The 17,162-nt window shown below is 40.0% G+C and overlaps 2 protein-coding genes across 4 annotated transcripts; one reads left to right on the forward strand and one right to left on the reverse strand.

Annotated features, from left to right (window-relative positions):
* Window positions 1-2,100: 2,100 nt before the first annotated feature.
* LOC137996927 (protein ripply2.1-like) lies at window positions 2,101-7,657 on the reverse strand. Of its 3 annotated transcripts, none has more exons than XM_068842571.1 (5): window positions 6,941-7,657; window positions 6,755-6,825; window positions 6,278-6,341; window positions 3,722-3,786; window positions 2,101-2,567 (listed from the first exon to the last, which is right to left on the reverse strand). In XM_068842571.1, exons 2-5 carry the CDS (start codon window positions 6,757-6,759, stop codon window positions 2,333-2,335), a joined length of 369 nt encoding a protein of 122 aa, XP_068698672.1. In that variant the 5' UTR covers window positions 6,760-6,825; window positions 6,941-7,657; the 3' UTR covers window positions 2,101-2,332. The 3 variants fall into 3 exon arrangements, with proteins under 3 accessions (XP_068698672.1, XP_068698671.1, XP_068698670.1); XM_068842570.1 differs by having other exon boundaries at window positions 6,966-7,647; XM_068842569.1 differs by lacking the exons at window positions 6,755-6,825; window positions 6,941-7,657 and adding an exon at window positions 6,545-6,745.
* Window positions 7,658-7,821: 164 nt separating this feature from the next.
* On the forward strand, window positions 7,822-15,936 carry LOC137996926 (calcineurin subunit B-like). Its single transcript, XM_068842568.1, has 5 exons — window positions 7,822-7,960; window positions 10,116-10,176; window positions 10,790-11,029; window positions 12,891-13,075; window positions 15,335-15,936. Exons 1-5 carry the CDS (start codon window positions 7,958-7,960, stop codon window positions 15,389-15,391), a joined length of 546 nt encoding a protein of 181 aa, XP_068698669.1. The 5' UTR covers window positions 7,822-7,957; the 3' UTR covers window positions 15,392-15,936.
* The last annotated feature ends 1,226 nt before the right edge of the window (window positions 15,937-17,162 follow it).

The raw sequence follows: 17,162 nt of genomic DNA on the forward strand, positions 1-17,162 counted from the left end.
TCTTTCAAATTTAGTTTCCAGGTCACCTCGCAGAAACCATTTCAACCAAGTGGGTCAAGGGCGAAGTTTGTTCGGGCACTAAGTTAATTACGTGGAGATATCCCTACTCAGCGAGCTTTGTGACCATGAACTTTAGGGCTGGTACTGTCACTATCGTTCTTACCTTATCGTTGTCATTTCAGCCCTTATTTTTGAGCGCACAGTGGCCTTCCACTCAACCACATTTCCAGATCCGATTCTGCTTTGATTTGTTAACTTACTGTCTTTCCAATTAGTAGAGCACTTGTACTCGGCTTTGTAATCGTCATAAAAACTTTAGATTTTCATGAAAGCATTACCTTCAATCAAAATGAAGAAAATCTACTTTTAGAAAATAACAGTAATCAAGGATTAGGGAGATGCATTCGATTCCTGTTTTGTCATCGACGGGGCATTTGAAAGCAGTTGTATATTTTGGGGAAAATCGTCTTGAACCTTTTCTAGTATTTGTTTAGTAATGAAGGTATCGCACTGTTCATATTTTGACTGTTATCTTGTTGCAAATAATTTTATTAAGAACAATTATGGAATGCATGTGTTATTTAACAATTAGACCCGTAGCCCTTGCGGGCTACGGGTCAATAGCCCATGAGGCGAAGCCATGAACTATTGAGCTATTGACCCGTGGCCCTTGATGGCGAAGGGTCTAATTGTTTTAGTATCACCCAACTAGTCGGACAGAAAAGGCATTAATAAAGTTAGCAAATGCAAGACATATTTATTTGGGAATAAAACGAAAGAAAGCGTCACGCTTTTCGCTACTCGAGGACTATTAATAATAATCCTCCAGTAGCGTAGCCAATCAAAATGCAGGATTTGCATTAGTCCCCTAGTTGAGTGATACTAAAATGCATTATCAGTTTGTGTACAGCACCGGGTGTTTCCTCACGGCACCAATCCAGATATTAGGGACTTTAAGATCTACTACGGCGAAGACGACGAAAACGTCTGTTCAAAATGTAACTTTGCACAAGTTATTTCATCTCGTTCATGTCGTACAATGTGGGCGAATTATCGAATGAAAGATTCGTATTTGTACGCGTACGTTGTCCGTTTAAACTTAAAATTTGGTGATTTCACGGTGTTGTTATGCAGAGCACAGAAATAAAACGTGAACCGCACGTGCAGCACGATTATTTTTCCTCTTTTAGCCAATGATATTGTTGTTGTGACGTCATTGCCGTAGCCGTCGTCGTTTCTTAAACTCCCTATAGAGCGTTTTCACATGACGTCACTGCGGCCATGTTGGTGTACCAAAACAAAGGAATGGCGGCTATAGACCTTTTTGCAGGTACGGCGGCCATTTTGATTTCTTTTGTTTCTATAGCTATTACGGGATGCCCTGGGGGCAAATACATATTTAATTTGCCCCCTGAGCATCCCATAATGTCTTTTGAAACAATAGAAAACAAAATGGTCGCCGTATCTGCAAAAAGATGTATGGCGGTTTAGCAAACTAATCCTCCGAGAATTGAACTCTATTTTTATGCAAATACTTCCTTTTGTGGACCGCGTTTGTTTCAGTAAATCCAATATGGCTGCTGGTCACGTGAGTGAAAACGCTATTAATTCCGTCCAACAGGAATTGACCCGTAACACTATCACACTAGATCGAGCTTATTTGTGCCAGAACAAGATGGCGTACAAACGCTAAAATTAGCCACTTCGGAAAATACCATAATACTCTTCGGAAAATACCATACTCTTTTGTTTGTCCCCCTACATTTTGCGTAAGTGTTGTTTCCACCTTCTCTTGCGACTTACAATGGTCCCAAGAGAAAACAAAAACAATGCTTATGCAAAATTGGGGGGGGGGGGGGGGGCGGGGGAACGAAGAGTATTATGGTATTTTCCGAAGTGGCCTGTTGTCTGGCATCACGATCGATACCCTGGCCCGGGATGTTTTCTTTCTCCTCCGTTTCTTTTAAGGCCTCGTCGGATTTTAATCCGAAACCGGAATAGGGGAACAGAATGATCTCAAAAGTACCACTGTGAGCTCCAGTTGGTTGGTAAGAAGATCCCAGGAAGGCACGAAGACAGAACTGTTGAAAAATTGAAATAGTTTACTTCACACCGATTTGGAGTCGGGTTTATTACATAATGCAAGAGTCTGTCGAGTTTACAAAGCAACTGCTTAAAATCTTTCCGCGACATTGATATCTTACACTGAGTCCACGAATATTGCACTTAAGATATAATTACAGTTTGCAACCTTTTCATTGACCCTCATTCTCCACTATATGTACGGGAGTTAAAATGTTACCGTTAGCTATTATTTATATTTCTTGGAACTTCAACTCTTTAACTCTTTCTGCTCGCACTGCGCGCAGTCAGTCACGCCCTCTTGCTCGGAAGACATCTTAGTTCCCCTTTCTTGTTCATCACATTCATATCTGTCTTCCTCTTCTTCATCGCTGCTATCACTGGGGTAGTCCACCACTTGAATAGTTGCCTGCACTGGAAAGTTCCGAAGAAGGGTTTCCCCTAAAGAGTACATGTAATCATACGCGGCTTTTGTCCACAAAAGCCTGAAAAGGAAGAAGTATGTCGGGACGTCAGTGAACTTCAATGGGCCTTGTTCGGGCGGCCATATTGGCGTTAGACAATAGATTTTATATCCCGAGCCTCGAACTGAAATGTTTGGGAACGAGTTTCCGTGCGCAAAAACAAACGTTTTCAATCCCTCGGGACTAATAGGTGAAGTACATCGACAAAAGAATTCGACATTGGATGTCAATAATATACATGTCCGACTGAGAAATGCCGGTACCGTGTTAAATGGTCTAGAATTGGTGTTCGACGCAAACGTAAACACATTGATTTGTGTGATCAGCTACCGAATGAACCTGAGGCAAGACAGGAGGTGACTTCAAATCAAACCGCCTGTCTTTCCGTAGATGGTACAAACGTTATAATAGGATTTGGAAAAGGATTCTAGGAAGGTTGAATCCGAATGTTCAAGTCCCGCTGCCAGAACAATTCCCAAAGGTAAAGTGGCTCATTAATATGCCAATTAAGGGAATAGTGATTATTTTTGTTTTACGACTAAACATCATCAAAGTGGAACGTAACGTTGACAAGGGTCGAAATAGCTGGAACGTTCAAGTTGATGTGAAAAAGAGCTTCTGTCGCTGTTCAATGCTTAAGAAATATTTGTGCAAAAACCTAGGCTTCACCACTGAAAACCTCTCGATTGGAATTTTCATGATTCGTGAAATGCTAGTCTCCTACGCAGCCGTTCTTTGTGTGGTCACGCAACGCTTCTCCCCACACAAACAACACAAAGTTGTTTGTGTGGGGAGGAGCGTTGCGTGACCACACAAAGAACGGCTGCGTAGGAGACTAGTGAAATGCTTGAGCGTACTTCACGACAGACTATGTGGACATCTCTTGCATGTGTAAACATGCAACTTGTTGTAGAACTTGACCCAAGGACAAGTACACACAACTCCCGATCAAGGTGATCTCTAAACCGATAAACTTTTCTTTTAATTAATTAAGGCAGATGGAATAAAAACGTTCAAAGTTCCAGAGTTTGGGAAGCCCCTGAGTCTCAACTTTTCAAATGGATGGCAAAGGGATGTGTAAAAATGGACGTGTAAGAACTGCGGTTTTGTGGTTCTTGTTATCGTCGCTCGCTCTTTAGGTAATGCAAGAAAAATGGTTTGTTATGAATTTATACCTTACTGGATGCTTGAACTGCGGATTTTGCTGGGTATTCCCCAGTGTCCTTTGCTGTCCTCGAGGCTGAAATAAGCCAGCAATGGAGAGATTTAGCAACGCGTTTTGTACAAACGGCAAACGTTGGTACTAAATATTCGCTTTGAAAAACGCCACGAGGAGCTGTTTGACCTTAGTTCGTTTCTTGCCTGTTAGCTGCAGACTGAACGTAACTTGTCAAAAGAAAATAAAAGTTAATAACGACAACGACACTTCAGGGTAAATTAACTTACATTATGTATGGCTTTACAGTGCGTTAACTGAAAGCGGGGCTACCCAGGTAATGAAAACCAATCAGAGGGCAGAGCTGAAACAACAGATTTCAACTTTTTCAGATCCAGCGAATCAAATGTCCGGTACAAAACAATGAAATCGTAACTAGTTTGTTGACCGGTGATGCGTACGTGACTATGGGGTCGGTTACTGTAAATTAGTCTGAATTAACTGGGTGGCCCCGGTTTTAGTGAACGCACTGTAAATCAAGTGTCTATTCAGTCCCATTGCATGGTTAGGCTTTTTTTTCCCATTGCATTGCTATACTTTGTGATTAAGTCGTGGACCAAATTCAGGTAATCCGTTTCGAGTTGCTCTGAGCTTGGTTGGTGCTTTCATTATTGTTCAAGTAACACCATTCAAAATTCAAAAAGTTCTCATAACACACTGAAAGCGGGTATCGCTGACTTTCCTGCGGGTTTTTCCGCCTGGCTCCTCAAGTTCTCCCCTGAATCAATAAGTAGACAGTAGAAGCGCGCTAAATAAAGAGGGACAATGAAAGCGCGTTAAAGTTCGACTGCTTGGGTTTGGTTTAGCTTGAGTACAGCATCCGAAAAAAACCAAAATAACAGTGTGGCAGATCTATGCTAAAGAGTACAAAGACTCGGTGAGCCGGAGCACAATTTCCCCACACCACAGAGTGCCAAGCTCTGGGCAAACCCTCGAACTAGCTGATCACGTTGTTTTTCAGGAGAACACGGCAAACAAGTGTTCCAAAAGTTCAGTTTTCGTGCTATCACTAGTCGCAGTGCGTTGTCGTTGATATTTCTACCGCTCTTTAAGCTCTCTACATTGAGCATACTGGTCCAATTCCTACCAACGCCAATTGCTCGAAATCAGGAAGTTTGCTTCGCTCTGCTCGGATTTTTTTTTCTTTTTTCTAAGCTTAAATCGAACCGCAGTTTAGTATGGCCTACAAACGCTAGAACTTGCAAAATATCTCATTCCAAACCGAGTTTACACTTGCTTGCTTCAAGTTCGTTCCGATTCAGTTTCATAAAGCCTCAGCTCGTAGCCTGCCGGCAGGTTCTCTCCCCAGTCCCTCAGAGAGCCTGGACGCAGGCTACCATGTCCTCTCGACCGAGTTTTCGATGGACCTTGGAGTGCTTTCCTTTTGTCAGAACTCGCCGGCCAGGACCATCAGCATAGAAAATGCAACAATTGGAAGGAACATTTGCATGATAATCCGTCGTATTCTTCTGGCCCCAGTTGTTCAAAAGGTGGATAACGCTATCAATTGGCTAGTGGAATTGGTTTCGCTGTGCCAGTTATCCACTGGATAGTGATTTATCCGATGGATAGAACTATACATCCTTTGAACAATTGGGACCTGGAAGAGCGTGTTAATTTGAATGCTTTGTTGGAGATGGTCCCTCCAAGTGTCCGGTCTGGCCGGGTTTCCCGAAAACGAAGACCCTAAAGACCACGAAACGACTAAGGTACCCAAAACCCTTAATTTGGCCAACCCTAGGCCTAAAAAGCAACTTTAGGTCTAGTTAGGCCTAGGGTTAGCCAAATTGAGGGTTTTGGTTTACCCTTTATTCATTTCCCAGATTTCGTGTTTCCGGGCTCTAAGGGTCTTAAGGCCTTCACTTTCGAGACCGTGATCCGGTCAGTTCTGTCAATGGAAAGCGTTTTTAGTTTCAAGGTGTTTTATATCGTGCAACACATTTGGTGCCCAGTTGAGAAATCTAAATTCTATCCCCGTAAACAACATTGGCCTGGTTTGAGATCAGCGTTTTAAATCAGGGTGTCGTTAGCTAGAAATGCTGTCCCTTAACGTAGTTCAGTTCTTATGTGGAGTGGCACGGTCGCACCAATTCTGCAAGATTTTAGCCTCATATCAGCCTTATTTTTCACTTTGTTTTTTTTTTTGATCGCACGACTGACACAAAGAGTTTCCTTCAGTGATCGAATGGTTGTTTCGAATTTTCGGCTTCTCAAAATGAGTAAAATGAGAAATGTGAACAAGGACTGGCTTTTGAACACAAGAAGTTTGAAGCTCTTTCTGTTCTCTTTTTCGTCTGTGAAATCTCTTTTTCGTCTGTGAAACCACGACGAACAAAGGAACTAAACTATGCCAGAGCTCCGCGTATGGTTACAAGCGGTTAACAAAAAAAGAGTAACCCTGCTCTTTGAGAGGATAACTGAAACTTGAAGTGAGAGCCGAATGAAAAAAGTTAGAAATAATTCTAAGCACATTTTATCTTGAGACTGTCGGTTTTTTTCAATTCCGTGAACTGACCGTGTTTTGATGTAGAGTTTCATTCCCGCCTTCAGGCGTTTCTATCCACGGACGCCAAATTTTTCTGCAATTAACGAGAACACAACCATAAGTGGAAAAAAAGAGACATGCATCAGTGCGCATTAGTCAATAAACCGACGGACATAGCTAGTTCAAGAACATAAATAAAGTTACATTTGTTGTACAATTAAGCTAAGTGGTTTGTACATGGCATCATGGGGTTTCCAACCATCATGGGGTTTCCAACCGTTTGCAAACATGATTTACCTTGGTGAGGACATGAAGAAAAAGCGTGTATAAACTGGTCACTTCTACTGTACCAATGTTCCGTGCTTTTGCCTTACACTTTTAAATTCATTGTTGACACAGTACTTCTTAAAGTCCCTAATTTGCGTGGTTGGAACTTGGTGTCTGGTAGACGCTAAATCTGGTCGCCAGTGCACGCACAAGGCTTATCATTTGTGATACTTAACTTACAACATGATTTTCCTTGAGGCCTTCTAGCTTTTGGTTCCTCTTTTCTCCTTTCTTCTTCTGTGATCCTGTGTCTTGGTGAAAGAAAGGGGAGATGTTATTACAGACTATAATATTCAGAATTAATGAGACGACTTCTGGTCACGAAAATCAGATAATAGCAAATGTTGAGTTGTCATAAGGGCTTACTAGTAAAATACTTGTGAAAATTAACCTCGGTATCGGATGGTTTATCTTCTCCACGCAATGGCACACCAAACCAGTGGTACAGCTAATTGAGCCTCTTGTGTCTCTTCGTGTTCGTGAAAAGCTCTTACGAGACCCAGAACAGAACAAGTCACGAAACGAAAAATGGTCAAACTGGACGCTTTCAAAAGGTCTTCACCATAGATTAACGAGAGGAAGCTTGAAATCAGTCTTCAGCAAAACGAACGTCAAATGTTGTCCGGGCTGTTGTACTGATCGAGATTGCTGACTTTAACACTTTGCATTCACCCGGGGCATTCACGCGGCCAATCGCTCAGCGTTTTTCAAAGGCCACCTTTTGTTATGACGTGGAAGGCTCGTAAACATCAGAAATGATCAAAACAAATTGATTGTTTCTTTTTCTCTGGCAATAAAATTAGAACAATTAACAAGCGTGTGACATGTGGAGCGTCTCAAAGCACGAGGAAAATGACTGAGTTTTGTAAACTAAATGCGTCGTAAACAAGACTTGCGAAAACACATGGTTAAACAGATTGCTCATTGGTCACGAAAAACAATCTTCCAGCGTTCTCTTTGTTTTGTACAATGTTTTGGATGGCTTTTATGCAAATTGAGCATCATTCAACTCAATAACAACTTGTTTTTCTAAAGCCTTCATCCAGCTTCGTTCATCTGTATTTGAGTTCTGACCGATGTTCGAGCTAGAATTTACCAATAGGGAGGGGGTCAGGCACGAACAATTCTCAGGTTATTTTGTTGAACGAATGAAGTATTCCTAATTTTGATTTTTGAGGCAAAGATTTCCATCCTTCTTGATGTCCTAATGAAGTTCATTTGAAATTTTACCCGGGAAAAACATGTCCTGGAACGAAAGAAAATACTTTTGAATCTGCCCTCCCCTAAATAGTATAGATTCTGCACCATTTGTCAGCGCACGATAGAACATGTTGTCTCGTTATTTGTCTCTTTGCTTGCAGACATGAAAGATTCTCTTCCCTTATGGTTAGTGTAATATTTTGTGCTTAATGGTTAGATGTAGGTGTCAGTACTTGACGGTTTAAAAAACATCGATTTCCTGTTCGCCTTGCATTTTAGCGATGTTGCACGTTTTTATTTCCGGAAAATTTTTAAATACTTATAAGCTTAATACCACAAAGTAGAGGAAACCTCTTGGTGCTTTCAAAGATCACCAATGTTATGAGTTTTCAAACAATATAATTTACAGGTGATTCTAGGGTAACATTTTACTTGGTAATGGTTTGAAAAGATATGGAGATAAAACTAGATAAGTAATTCTGGCCTGTAGTACTTTCAACAAATAAGCTCTCGTCCTCTTAGCTTAGTAACAGTATATATAGCTCTCAATCTATAAACTTTTTCGCATAAAACCCGAGAACGTTCTCGGATTAAAGCAGTGGAAAGGTTTCGTAAAGTGATGGAAATAACAATTATTGTAGTAATTCTTCATGAAAAACCGAGCACATTTATTTAAGTCAAGACAATTAGTGCATTTTCAAGGCCTGGAGGACATAATAATTACATTAAGCTACCTTTTGGTCAAGAAAAGCCTTGTCTTGGTGATGTTTGTCACCTTCTTTTATGCCCTTTGCCTGAACCTTTGAACAACTTGAAGTGCTAAATTAATGTAATGTCATAAAAATACAAATGAAATATAGAACTTTCTCTTTCTGTCCAGACTTTGAAAATGTGTTCACATTTACACCTGACTTGCAAATGGGAACTATGTGGGATAAAAACTCTTTGTACAGTAAATGAACTCGTAGAGTTCTTGTTGCCCAAAGATTTCCCATTCACAGTGCTGTGGGAAGTCTCGGGAGATAATACAGACTATTTTATCCCTGATGACAATGAGAAACAAGATATCCATAAACAAGCTGCTTAAAAATGTTATAATTTATCACAAAAATCTCCCTTGAATGCATTGCTTTAGATGGTCTGCACATGAAACACTTAACACATGCAATCTCACCGTTAACACTTGGAAAACATAATAGAAATACACTCTGCAAGAATTTCAACATTTTAAAAATGAATTGAGCTTCATACATTGAAAACATTTAAGTTAATCCCTTAAGTAAGCTAGGGATAATCTAGGTTTGTTTTTGAGTTGAAAGTTTTTTTTCAGTCAATGACTATCGACTGCATACAAGGCAAACATGTAGTACCATTACTTTTCTTTGAATTTGTTGTTGTATTGGATTCAAATCTGTTTTCTTCAATGTTGCACTCTGTCAAAATTTTATACAATCACACGCCACGCAATTAACTACTTTGTGCGCAGATGAACGCAGTTATATGAGTAACACTTCCAGTTTGTTATTTCCACTTCTGGTTATTCTTGGCTTGGATAGGTTGAGGAGGGTAGGGGAGGGTCAGATGTTTTTGTTTGGGTATTTTTGACAGGTCATGCATTAAATCCATTCCAGGTAGTGGGAGGGCTACGACTTTTTTCGCAACAAAATTCTAAAACCCCCCCCCCCCCCCCTCCCCCCCCCTCCCCCCCAATATAAAACGTACTTTCCCTAAGGTTATGGAATGGATATATAGCCCATCTGTCCATACACCCTTCTAAATCCAGGTCGATCAAAGACTTATTTTCTTGGACCGCATTGGACATTAATAGAAGGATAGGAAAGGAAATGAACTTTATTTAGGAGCCCTAATTGGGGACACTGTAAACTGAAATATTAACAATTAATGCAAATCAAGTCAAACGTTGGTTTTTGAGGAGAGGGGAAAACCGGACTACCCAGTGAAAAACCTCTTGGTGCGGAGAAGAGAACCAACAAACTCAAACCACATGTGGTGCCGAGACTGGGAATCGAACCCGGGCCAGACCGCGCCACATTGGTGGGTGGCAAGTGCTCTGATCACTGCGCCATCCCTGCACCCCTAATTGTTCAAGATATTTGTTTTTAACTTAATTTTAATCATTGTTGTGAATTAAATAAATTTTAAGAGACAAAGATCATAATATTTGTTTTACCTTAGCTTCATTTTGTGTTGATAACGACAGTTCTTGAAATACCGAAATGTTTGGTTTTTTAAAAATTGTATCATAATGATTATTCTTTGAATTTTCTAATTTCATTTTTTTTTTATTCAAGTGTTCATTTTCTTGTGTTTGTGTGTTTAGGGGGCTGCAGCTTCTCTTTCAACGGAGGATGAAGTGAATCAGTTGGAAGCTAACACTCACTGTATGTGGAATTAGACATGAATTTAAATCTTTTACTGGCACGACCAACCTCTAGTGCTCCAAATTAGTTTTAAAAATTTGACCACAAAATTACTCTGAGTGAGTTCCTCAACCAATCAATCCTTACTTTTACATGGGAAACGTCTCAGAATTTATAAAACATTGTAAAATGTATAGACTATCTTCCAATCTACACTCAATCTAACTTATAATTTAAAAGTTAAATCTAAGTAGATATATCTTGTAGATACATTAGAATTATTATTCTATCTACAAGTAACAATAATTATTATAATTTAAAAGGTAATGAAGAAATTATTGAACCTCCATGCTTTTCAGTAGTGCAGTGTGTATGAGAATACTAATTATAGCTAAAAGAACCCTCTGCGGCCTGAATGAAATGCACTTAGAGTACTTGCTTGCCACAATTCGATAGGCAGGTTATTCCATAGCACCACACTACTATAATAATGACTGCAGCTGTGCAACCTCAGTATGTTTGTTTTGATGGTGAATTCCCATGAGTCGTGACAAATTAAGCCCCTTATGCTCTTAATGTACATCAATGCTTATAAATTGTTTCTTTTATAATTTTCTTTCATGTTTTTTAATAGTTACTGCAAGAGAGATACCCAAGCTCCTGAAGAGATTTGCACGTTACGATCCTGAAGGCAGAAATGGGGGCATGACATTAAAGCAGTTCCTTAGCATACCAGAAATATCTACAAATCCAGTTATGCCTAAAGTAGCTTCCTACTACATTGAAACAACAACAAGCAAGTTAACGTCCACAGCTTTTATTACTATGTTGTCAAGACTGAGTCCTCGTAACTCACTTGCTGACAAAAAACAGTGTAAGTGATTTTTGTGGCTGCATGTATTAAAAATGGTTTGAACCCAGGGATTGTCATGTTATGTTTAAAGGGGCTAGGTCACGCAATTTTAGGCAATTTCAGCATTGATCAAATGGTCATAGAATTAACTGAAATAACAATTTAAAATAACGGCTCAAAACTATAGAGGAACTCAAACAAAACACAGGAAAGCTAAAGGAGCGACAAGGATGGACAAAACTGGGGAGAATTGAAATGGATTGCATTTGGGTAAATTTGAAAAACGTCGGCCCACCTTTTTTCAAATTTATATCAGTTTATATCAAAATGTCTTTAAACAGCTGGAAAATCATTCTCAATTGTTACGTGGCCGTGATTTTGCAAATGAAAGACTCTTGCTCTGCCAATTTGACGTTTAGAGCTCATAACTAACAAAATTAAACAAAATTACCTAAAACAGCATGACCTAGCCCCTTTAAAGAAGGAGAAATATAAGTGAAAATTTAACAATAATGATGATCTTTATTTTTGTTTAAGTGTCTTTTAAAGTCTTCTAGCACTAGACCACTAATTGGGGACAGTCTGTAAACCGAAATTAACAGTTAATGCAAATGAAGTCAAATGTTCACTTGGTTTTTGAGGAGAGGGGAAAACCGGAGCACCTGGAGAAAAGCGTCTCAGAGAAGCTAGAGTACTAGAGAACCAACAAGCTCAACCCATATATGATGCGCAGAATCTGAGAACTCAGAACCCGGGCCACATTGGTGGGAAGCGAGTGTTCTCAAACTGCGCCAGCCCTGCTCCCCTTAATATTATTGCCTGCATGGTTGCTTTTTTTTGTTAAAAGAGATTGGGATTCATAATTATATGGAAATTGCAAGTTTAAGTCAGGTTATTGATCAGATCTGTCTGCTAATATATTAAATATTAGGTTGTTTCTCTGAGGTAATATCTCTTTTTGCTGTGGCCGGAGACTGTGAGCAGCAACAAGTGTTAACTTCCTCCAGTTCTCAAATATCTGTGGGTGTTTTTTTTAGTGATGAATTATCTTTGAAACAAGTTACTGGGCTCTATATTAAGGACGGTGCCTACTAATTCAAAGGTATTTTTGCCTCGATTTTTGATTGCAGGAAATGCAGATCTTGGCAACTATTATTGAAATCCAAAACGAAAATTGGGCGTAACCACGCATTTTTCTTTTTTTTTTTGTAAAAAACTCTAAAATACAGAGCAATGTATGGCATTCTTTCTCAAATTGAAGGCTTAGCTTAATATAAATTATCTCTAAAGAATCGGTTACGCCAACACGCAGACTGCATGGGTAAGATATGGCGTTACCTTCACTATTATTGAGAGCTTATCACTGTAAACAGGCTAACCTGAATGTTATTTAGGCCTATAATTAGGCTAACTGAATGTTATTTAGGCCTAATTCAGGCTAACCAAATTTTCATTTTACAGACGGTCTGCTCAGTCTGCAGTCTGCGTTTTTCAGTGTCCCCTACTAAGAGAATGCATGGTTACCCCCAATTTTCTTAATGGATAGTTTTAAACCACGTGATGAAAAAATATCCCTGTATTTATTTAGGAAGCATCACCGATAGGAAACCCAATTAAGTATCTTGAGATGCACAGAACATATGTACAATCACAATAGTAGGCACCGTCCTTAAGATAATATTTAATTTGTTTCATTTCACTCTGCACATCTGATTGAACAGTCAATGTTTTAAAAAAGCCATTCACACCTAAAGCATGCAGCCCTAGTTCACGAGTAAAAATAATTGTCCGGCTTTACTGACAGAATTAATTAAAAATAAGTCTCACTCTGAGAAGGGAAAGGTTCCATTATGATTAACTTCCTTGATACATTTCTTGACAGTTGCCTTTCAAGTACTGGACCGTGATAGTGACGGTTACATGTCATACCATGAATTGTTCAGCTTGTTCCGAATGGTTACTGGATCTACTTTGACAGATGATCAAGTTCTTGCGGTGATAACAAGTATTTTAAGCAGGAGTGACTTGCAACAAACCTCAAGATTGACATTTGAAGAGTTCACCAAGGTAAGGTAACTAAGGCGTTACTAAACACAGGAACGGAATGGGATATACCAGAACTGGAATATGCTGGAACAAGGCGGAATGACCCTGGAATAAAGCCGAATGATACTGGAATGAGATGAAATGAGCAGGGGGGAATGACACCAGAATAAGGCAGAATATGCCAAAAGAACACCAGAATAAAGCTGATTAGCCTGGACCGGAATGACAAGGGAACAAAAGTAATTTTTCATCATTCTAGACTGTGAATAAATGAGTATGCAGAATAGAGAGACTGACAAAAAAAAGAAAAAACAGTTTACATTATTAGGGGGAGGAACGAGTCACGATATGTTCTCACAATTTGCAAAGCGGTCCACTCACTTTTTGTTCTGGGGAAAGAAAAGAAAAAATATTCTTCATGTATACCGGTATATATTATCAGCGATCGATCTTTTTTGTGTACTTCTGATTGTTCTTCCTTGTTCAAACAATTAAGGAAACACTGCGTTCAGGTTCGATGGCATTATTGCCAACAATCGGGGAGAGAAAGAGTTTTCCTTTTTGTGTGAATCTATTTCTGTACTTCTCCATCACGTATGGGTTGTGGGAAACAGGCAAGTAGCGACGGTAATTAGTTTGTGGCTCGCTGAACTTGATTGTGATTGGTCATTACACAATTGACCTGTCAGAATGAAATGAAAATGTTCACGGGTCTTAGACTCGCACAGTGAAAGCCACCTTCGGGATTCGTAGAAAAACAAATCAGAATAACATTCTGTTTCCCTGCTACTGTATTAATTGGTTCATGAAAAAACATATTACTTCCACAACAAATAATATTATTCATTTAGTGACAGACAGGTTTTTCTTGAGCCCCGAGAAAGCCACGAAGCTGCGAACACCAATCGCAAAGCGGCGAGAAGAGAAAAATCTCTGGTTACCTTGGACTTCAGAATCTCACTTTCATGCAGTTGCTAGGGTCAGGATCTGACCCTCAGGCTGGGATTGGTTGATACTTTCACAAACACGCAAATCAATATGATTGGTCCGTTTGATTGGTAATACCCAGGCAACGCATGATTGCTAAGTTGCCATTGCTTTCTTTTGTAATCATCAATTTGATGCGTTTGACTGCTGCGTCTGCATGAAGGTGAAATTCAAGTGCAAGGTAAGCAGAGTTTATTTGTCTTCTCGCTGCTTTGCGACTCGTATTCGCTGCTTCGCAGCTTTCTTGTGGCTCAAGACAAACCTCTGGGACCAGGGTAGCGACAGATATAACTGTCAAATTTTTCTCATGCCCAAAGTGCTCCAAATGTTACAAAAGGCAAAAACACATGCAGTTCCCCTAGGGAATTACGTGACACAACAAATGCTGACAGAAACTCCCAAACATCCGTCCACGCTAACTAAAACACCAAATTTTGGCATTTTCAGCTATACTCGGGTTTATTTGGGTATCATTCCACCTCATTCCAGTCTCATTCTGGCTTGTTCCAGTATATTCCGGTACCATTCTTAATTTCGTTTCATTTCGTTGTTATTCCGCCTCACCTTCCGGCATATTCCAGTATATTCTGTTCCGTTCCTGTGTTTAGTAACGCCCAGGTAGCTAATGTTCATGTTATTCAAAGCAAAATGAAAAACCAGAGAACTTAAAAGCCAGAATTATTATGATTCCTGGAATCAAACACACAACGAATCGTTGGGAGCTGAATTTTTTTCACCAGGGCACTTCACTGAGTCTCCTGCTCCCTCTGGCATCACTACAGTATAACACAGCAAGTGAATCTTGGATCTGGTAGTTATGGGATCAGTATGTTCCCACTTACGTGATTTCAATGTGAACAATGCAAAAGAGGAAATAATTATAATAACTTATAATAAACTATTATAATTTAAATAATTAATAACTAATAATAATCATTTTTCTGGATTTTGGCAGCCCGTTCTCATAATGTTGTTTCAAGAAAGCCCTTGAACTTTAATTTTTAAAAACCAGACTTCACAAGTGTTATGCATAGCTCAGTAATGGTCAGGGTGTGGGTTGTAAGTCTACTCATCTCCTTTTCCATCCTTGGTAGCTGTCTTTGTTTTGACTATCTTAACTTTGATCCATTTGGTATTAGGGCAGTGATTAGGACAGATATAGTGCACTTGCAGGACAGTTGACAGATATAGCTACAAGATGTGTTTATCATCCCTTTAATCCTTAAATTATTTTTTTACTAGTTCAAGTTCTATTAAAATTGATTGTTGTGCCAATGTTTTTTTTTTTAATAGATTGTCTCAGATGAAGAAATAGAAGAGCTTTTCACTGTGGAATTACAGCTTCCGTAATCATTAAGCTTGGTTTTGTAGTGGATGCCATGCTATCCAACCCCATATTTCTTGGTGGAAGCACGGGCAATCTTGAAGCTAGACTGAGTGTAAAGATGACATGAATGAACATGACAAGGAGGAAAGCCTTTAGCTCTTTTTTATAAAGCAGAGTCCAGAAATGAGATGAAAAGGCTTTGCTGCTCAACTTATAGTGGTTTGGAAGGATCTCTAACCAGCGATCAGGCTTCATTTTTGTTATGTGAGGGGACGATGAAAAATAGAGGCCCAATTGTAGCGAGCGCCGACATAAGAGCGATGCTCAGTTGGGCCTGATCGCAGGTTAAAGAAACTCTGGTTACTGATTGTGTTTCCACACAGGTTGTCCTTACATGATATCACCGGTTAGGTTAGCTAAGTGCAATTTCATGGGCTCAAAATTGGGGAGACCAACTTCAGACTCTTAAGATATTTACAAAAGTTAATGAGCAGACTCACATCTGTGAATGACTAGAATATCTAGTCTTTTCAGACAATACAATGATTGGATGACTGATTACTGGTAACTCATTGAGTAGAGCATTGAATTGATACCAGACGTCTTTTGGTCAAAGTCAAATGCCCCGTCCCCGTCCCCGTCCCCGTCCCCGTCCCCGTCCCCGTCCCCGTCCCCGTCCCCGTCCCCGTCCCCGTCCCCGTCCCCGTCCCCGTAGAATAGTGAACCGAAATGTCAATTGCTGGTAAAGACCACCATGTTAATTTTTTTGGTAGGCTAGGTATCGGAGAGCCACAGAGCATTTACGCATGCGCTGACGGAATGTTTGAACAAGAGAGAAAAACGCAGTACCTCCAGACACCGGCGCTGGAGCGTCGTACCAAACGAGTCATCCCGGGATTTCGGCCCGTGCGATCGCTTTTGGACGCAGTTGGCCCTTCGCTGCTTTCTGCTACCGACCTTGCCTCCCGGTACGGCATTGAGGGAGGGATATGTCGGCCCCTAAACCATTATGAGACAAATCCCACGCCTTCTCACAGCTTCTCAGACCGCCCTTGTCATTACAATACGGCGTAAGATTTCGATGGCTTATATATTCAAGGGTAAAGTCATTTTATCTGACATATGGTAAGCACTGCAGTCGCAGATTACAAAATGCACGCACGCGCCCCGCTGAAGGTAACATACATACATGCATAAACTTTATTTCATTTCGAATTTCAGAATAACTACAGGAGCTAATGTCTTCGAGACATTACATTTGCAGCTAAAATACATAGCATATACAGATACATACTAAATACATAACACATACTAAATACATAATATATTCATTAAAAAGAAAAGCCGCTGTACAAAATGCGGCCCTGGATTCTCTTTTAAAACCAGTAAACTCATAGGTACGGATAAAATCAGGTAGCGCATTCCGCAACTTAACCGATACGTAAGAAAAAAGAACTAAGACCATAACTGGTTGTTCTAGGTTTATTGAGAGAGAGAATGTAATTTTCTATGATAAAACCTTGTTCAGAAACCCAAAATCTACGTTAACAGCACACACCAGGCCTACTCCTGAGTATCTGACTACAATTTTTTTACTCTGGCCGCGCTTCAGCCATTGGCTGAGGGCCAGTCTCGTGCTTCTCAAGTTTCCTCGCTCATGCCCAAAAAGAATTCTGGATAATTCTGGCATTCCATGACAAGGTAACACTCCCGATTCTCATGTCATCGTTTTTCTCATAAGTGTCGGGCCACCCAGTCCTACCAGCAAAATACCGCATCGATTGAAGTTTATAG

This window comes from Montipora foliosa, chromosome 3 (genome assembly GCF_036669935.1).
Source record: "Montipora foliosa isolate CH-2021 chromosome 3, ASM3666993v2, whole genome shotgun sequence".
In the NCBI taxonomy this organism is placed as follows: Eukaryota; Metazoa; Cnidaria; class Anthozoa; order Scleractinia; family Acroporidae; genus Montipora; species Montipora foliosa.